The 5,853-nt window shown below is 35.1% G+C and overlaps 1 protein-coding gene across 1 annotated transcript; it reads right to left on the minus strand.

Moving 5' to 3' along the window:
• Positions 1–1,781: 1,781 nt before the first annotated feature.
• Positions 1,782–5,384, minus strand: LOC102614677 (protein yippee-like At5g53940). The gene is made up of 5 exons (XM_006467687.3): positions 5,126–5,384; positions 3,382–3,425; positions 2,712–2,820; positions 2,257–2,312; positions 1,782–2,163 (listed from the first exon to the last, which is right to left on the minus strand). The coding sequence occupies exons 1-5, from the start codon at positions 5,222–5,224 to the stop codon at positions 2,085–2,087; spliced, it is 387 nt and encodes a 128-aa protein (XP_006467750.1). The 5' UTR covers positions 5,225–5,384; the 3' UTR covers positions 1,782–2,084.
• Between the last annotated feature and the right edge of the window lie 469 nt (positions 5,385–5,853).

Genomic DNA, 5,853 nt, shown 5'->3' on the forward strand with positions numbered 1-5,853 from the left:
GGCGGAAATAGGACTGAGCATGATATGGGCCCCGCACGAACGCATCTGTCGGCAACAGAGGCGTCACTGCGGTCTAGCATTACAGTCAAAAACACTAAAAAAACATCAAAACAAGTAAAGCAGATGTTTTGCATTTGTTTGTTTTATGGCACACAGAAACTCCGTGAATCTCCGTGACGGCGGCTTGATTTCGACGTCGGTCTGCATGCTGTGGAAGTGTTTAACGGCGCCGTTAAGTTGGAGTAATGCATGTGTTCTTCTTTTTATACTATGTCACATCATCTTACGTCACTTTTTGTCCTAAAAGTTCATAATCATCATCATACAAGATGTATGCATAAGTTACCATGCATCATCATCATCATCATCATCTATATATGGTGGTTGCAGGTTTTGACCAGCTCTTTGAAGCGTGGAAGGTAGAACGCGGAGCTGGTCCCATCATGAGGTGGGGACTCTTCTGTAAAGTTAATTGTCTTCTATATCACATAACTAATTTTATTTTCTTTAAGGCACAATCGATGTTTAATTTTTTTTTAAAAAAAATCACTTGATTTGGGGGAAATTCATTATGAATTATTCCCGAAAATGAGTATTAAATTAGGTGGTTACTCATCCAAACTGCAAAGAAGAATCTAAAGCAAAGATCTTCGCTTTTTAAATCATACTTTAGGTCTTAATCAAACAATTAACTGGCAATTTATGATAAAATCTTGTCACAGTCGATCGAGTGTGTGTTGTGGCGGAACAACAAGACCCCGGAATTGGAAATACTGCTTCTTGTAAAGTGGGATGTTTTTGCTTTTGAAAACAAAACCATGGGCTCCAACCTCAGTGGCGGGCCCACCTGATGAAGAAATGTTGACATCATTGAATTTTCTTTTACGTGTGCGCCACGTGTTGTGCGTAGCCGCACATCATTAATCACATGACTGAAGTTGGACGGTGGCTCCGATCTCACCCGCTTCTTCGTTATTTGCCGGGCCCATAATCTTCTTGAAAATATTTTTTTTCAAAAAGATTTCACAATTATTCTTTGCATCTGTGTGTCTATTAATGATAAATTTAAATCTGTAAGATAAGCCGGGGCCATATATTGTTGAGAAATACAGTACTGTCCCGAAATTAATATTGGTTTGGGTTAGGTCGTTCTGAGTTGGGGCTATGGTTTTAAATTATTAAGACGGCTTGATTTTGACTCGGTTTATTTATTTATTTATTTATTTTTAACACAGCCTAATAGGACATAAAGATTGTGATGTACGGGAGGCGAAAACAATAGTCCAAATCAATAGACCCTAAAATTGTTTTGTGTTCATAAGATAGAATAAGAATTTTGCCAAAATCCTAATATGTCAATGTGATTATTTGTTGTGAGTTTATTATGATTTTAATCAAGTACGTGGGACCAATATTTTGCATTCATTGAGACTTATTTTGTCCCTATTGAAGCATGTTTCACATGTCTAATTACGACTTATGAGGCGGCTTCTACACCTTATAATAATTTAGGAAACCCGAAACCCTCATCATGTTGATTATTCAACGAAGCTTAAAACGGGTTTGAAAATTAACTTTTGTTTACCCTCTTTATATCCATTTTTTGCCAAATACATTGGATATCTCACTATCTCGTGGGGACTCTTTGTTCAGTCATTTTCCCAATGAAAACACGAGGGCCCATCGCCTTTTTTGGGACAACTTTTTTTTTTTATTCTAAAAAAATTAAAGGCATACGCCCTTCAACCTCCGAGCAATTAGCCACAGCGAAGCACCTAAAGTAGTTGAAGTTGATCACGCAGTTTTATGCAAAAGAAACCAAACATTAGCATGGTAATAATTACATATATATGACTTCACTTGTATATCTCAAAATAATTCTCCATTCACGGCCAACTTCGTGAGCCAATGGCCCCCCTAAACGTTGGTCAAGGGCGATGCGGTGCTAAACAAGATTTTGGCCAAAAGTCCACATAATAGAAAACACAAAGCAGCCGTCTACAGTTCCCACAATTGTGTAAATGGCTCCTTAACAGTCCATTGTCTTGCCACTATGGTTTAGATTTAATTTAAACTTCACGTTCCTAAGGAGTTTCTGCCTCATTTGAATGAGTATGGGTTTCGAGACTGAGTTCCTCTGTGACCTCTTCAACGATCCTCCATCTGCGAGATGTGCAAATATCGGACAAGTATTGAGTTAACATTTAAAAGAAGACTGAAACTAAAAGCTCAAAGACATATTTGCCTATTTGGTACCTTTCAAGAACAAACTTCCCTTCTTTGTATTTTTGGTTTTTGTCGTGTGCAGCAACCTGCATGCAGGTCATAGGCTCCATAAAAATGATTGCTAATTACCATAAGGTGATGTCTGGATGGTGAAATAACTGCTAAAATAAACCAGGAACAGGCTATGCAGCAGCTCACGATGGCCGATGTGTAGCCTTTTGGAGTTTGATCTTAAGGAAAAGAATAATCATTTGTAAAAATGCAGAGACACTTTATATTGTGTCAAGATAAAATTTTTTCTGGAGAAACGATTAAGATAAATCCAACAGCTCAATGTTCACTAAAGAAAGCATTTCCCGAAAATTTTCTTCTTTTACTATTTTGCTGCCAATTTCTACTATAAAGCTTGCATGATGTTGCTGCCCCCGAAATATTACTCAAATTTTCGCTGAAAAACAAGAGAAGAATGGCTGAAAGGAGCTTACGTATTTCCAGCCAACAATTTGTCCGCAGCAGCAGCAAAATATATCCTCCACAGTATGCATGCCAGAGAGCATCAACCTCTCCTCTTGAGGTCCAAGCATTATATTCACCCTGAAGATCCAATGTGTAAGAAATAATGATATGGATACAATTGACCAGGTATCATTTTTCAACCTTTTAATTGTTGGAACATTTAAATCCTTAGGATCATAAAGACAGATTTTCAAATGAGATATAAACAGTAATTCACGAAATTTATATAATTAAGGTCAGCAAACTGAATAACTCTATTATGATATTGATATACATGCCGACTAGATCTTTGTTGAAATCAACCATATGAAGTGTTTGGTAAAATATAAAAGAAAGAAAGAGAGATGACCAGTTTCTTAGCACCAGTAGAATTGGATTCACAGGAACATGATCTGTAGATCAAATATTCAAATAGCACCATTGAGAGAGACAATTCAGAAACTGGCTTTTACGTTTTTGTCTTAAAAATAAGCTGTGTTGGACCAAACCTCTGTATATGACTCATTGCAAACCATAAAAGACAATTATTCACAAATTCTAGAAAAATGAAATCACAAGGTAAAAAGAACCATATTCTTTCTTCAGTCCAACATAGAGGAAAGGGAAGCAGCATAAAGCAAAAATCATAGAAAAACTTACACATCACTGAAGAGGTATGCCCTTCCTCGACGACAATTAAAGGACTGATCATATTAAAAAGCAACAAACTAAAGTCAAAAAGTTGAACAACATTGCATATAAACTCATTCTACATATGCAAAAAAAATAGTAGAAACTACTGTTTAAATTTCTTTGTTTCAATCTGTTGATTCAATGATATCATCCTAGATGCAATATACATCTATGAGTGCATATAAACAGGAATTGTGAGAAAGAAACCATCAATGAGTTAAATCCATTGCATAACACAAATTCCATTATAAGAATAACCTTCCCAATAGCACAAAAGAAATGTTCTTTTACCAAGGCCAGAAAAAAAAAAAAAAGAGTTATAAGAAATTATTGAATTTGATGCAATCCAAAAAAAATGTGTATTTTCTGTGAAATCCCAAGAGGTTCAGGTAATATCCTATATCTATATGGAGGTAGTGTAGTAACCAAGCAAAACTTTGGAGACATCTTTTCACAATAGGACAGTATGACATCAGTTATTGGATAAATGGCCGCTAAATAATTATTTATTGAGAATTCAAATTTGATGGAGTTGAGACATGGGAGCAACCACTTAATGAATTACTATTCTGCAGTTAGCATCCAATGATAACACTTAAAAGGATCAGTACCAGTTAATTACCTTTTTCTTAAAAATTTTAAAACAACAGTGAAGCGTATCTGCACTTCTATCATTCGACTGGAACTTTACATTTACAAGGCCATTCAGTTTGCTTATCCTCATGGATAATTTATTCATTTATTAAACAGGAACAGAAAAAGGTTCACATAGAGGTTTCTCTTAGTTTGGCGGTTCACTAATCTCATACCCACATTTTTCTCAAGTAAGCTAAAGCTTATAATTCTCAATCACATTAAAAACTGGAACTTTACATTTACAAGGCCATTCAGTTTGCTTATCCTCATGGATAATTTATTCATTTATTAAACAGGAACAGAAAAAGGTTCACATAGAGGTTTCTCTTAGTTTGGCGGTTCACTAATCTCATACCCACATTTTTCTCAAGTAAGCTAAAGCTTATAATTCTCAATCACATTAAAAACCAAAGTTAGTGACTATTTCCTTTCCTAATTCCACCATAACACCATCTTACATCTTTTTAATGTCATTATAGACCAATTAAGACCTATCTTCCCACCCCTTTGATCATCCAGAATAAACTAAAATGTAAAACAATTTTCCCCATTATCTAAAAAAAATGATTTTAAAAACTACTTTTATATGTCCAATGAAAAATAATATTTTTCCTGTGTATTGTAGTCAGAATTCCTCGGCCGATAATAACACATACAGGCACTAAATCAATTTATCCAAATAATGTGACACTTTTCTAATAGTTAAAATCAACAAGACAATAATTTCATCTCTCCCAACAATTCCAAGTTAGCTCAAAATCTAGTCCATACACATTCACATTCGAATACCAGTTAAGTTCCACAGCAACCCAAAAACCCTAAGCCAGCTAATCAATCTTCCTTATCTCCCAGACCCAAACCCAGTTGGTTTTGGCAAAACCCTAGATGCCCGTTAATTCAACATCACGATATTTAATTTCTTTGAAAAACTCCACCCTCTATATTGACCAAATTCAGTGAATTACCCAGGCAATTGACTAAATTTCCAATTAATTTTGCAAATTTAATCACATCAGTTCTAATTGTATGACTAATTATGATTTAATTAAAAAAAAGTTGAGAAGAGAAACAATACCCAGGAAAGGACACTATCAGCAAGAGCGAGATGGCTGTTACAGAATCTGCATTTGTAATAAGACCTGCCTTTCAGCTCCACCAGAAAAATCCTTCCCATTTGAATTGCAATTTGCAAGCAAAAACAATTAAGTTTGACCTGTCATATTATCAACAACACAACAACGTCACCTTCGCAACTAATTAGACTACTTTCTGCTGTTAACTTGGCAAGTTAAGACACCAGACAACGCACGTTCAAGTTTGATTCGCCCGGCTTTCGTCACACTTTATTATTTGATGGGATCGAACTCATCGAGACACCGGGTTTCTCAAAACTGGCGCAATGTCTGCACATCTTTTAATTTCTAACCTAAAATCCATCTGGAATTACAAAATAACCCTCAGACAAAGGCATAAATTCATTAAAAATAAAACCACTACAACAAATGTGAAATCTTACCTAAAAATCCTCCACCCAAACGCCATTCTCGAATTCAAATCGTATGGCTTCATCTTTAAGTTAAAGTTTTTTTAATTAGGTGTTAATTTAGCATGATATCATAGCACACTTCACCTAAAGATTTTGCCTAAATCTCCCGCATATTAATTAAATTCATACGAAGTGGTGATTCAAACAATTAACAGCAGAAACACTCAATCCCAATTATTACCCAATAAGGCTACTGTAGTGTTGTATTATAAGTATAAAATAAAATTAACTTAACTTGTAAGTTACAACAACTATTA

The sequence above is a fragment of the Citrus sinensis genome, chromosome 2 (assembly GCF_022201045.2).
Source record: "Citrus sinensis cultivar Valencia sweet orange chromosome 2, DVS_A1.0, whole genome shotgun sequence".
Taxonomy (NCBI): domain Eukaryota; kingdom Viridiplantae; phylum Streptophyta; class Magnoliopsida; order Sapindales; family Rutaceae; genus Citrus; species Citrus sinensis.

Coding starts and splice junctions, on each gene's coding strand:
- LOC102614677 (XM_006467687.3), bottom strand. CDS start 5,224: ATGGGAAGGATTTTTCTGGTGGAGCTGAAAGGCAGGTCTTATTACAAA. Junction 2,821..3,381: donor GCATACCTCTTCAGTGATGT/GTAAGTTTTTCT, acceptor TTGGATCTTCAG/GGTGAATATAATGCTTGGAC. Junction 2,164..2,256: donor GGGAAGTTTGTTCTTGAAAG/GTACCAAATAGG, acceptor CACATCTCGCAG/ATGGAGGATCGTTGAAGAGG.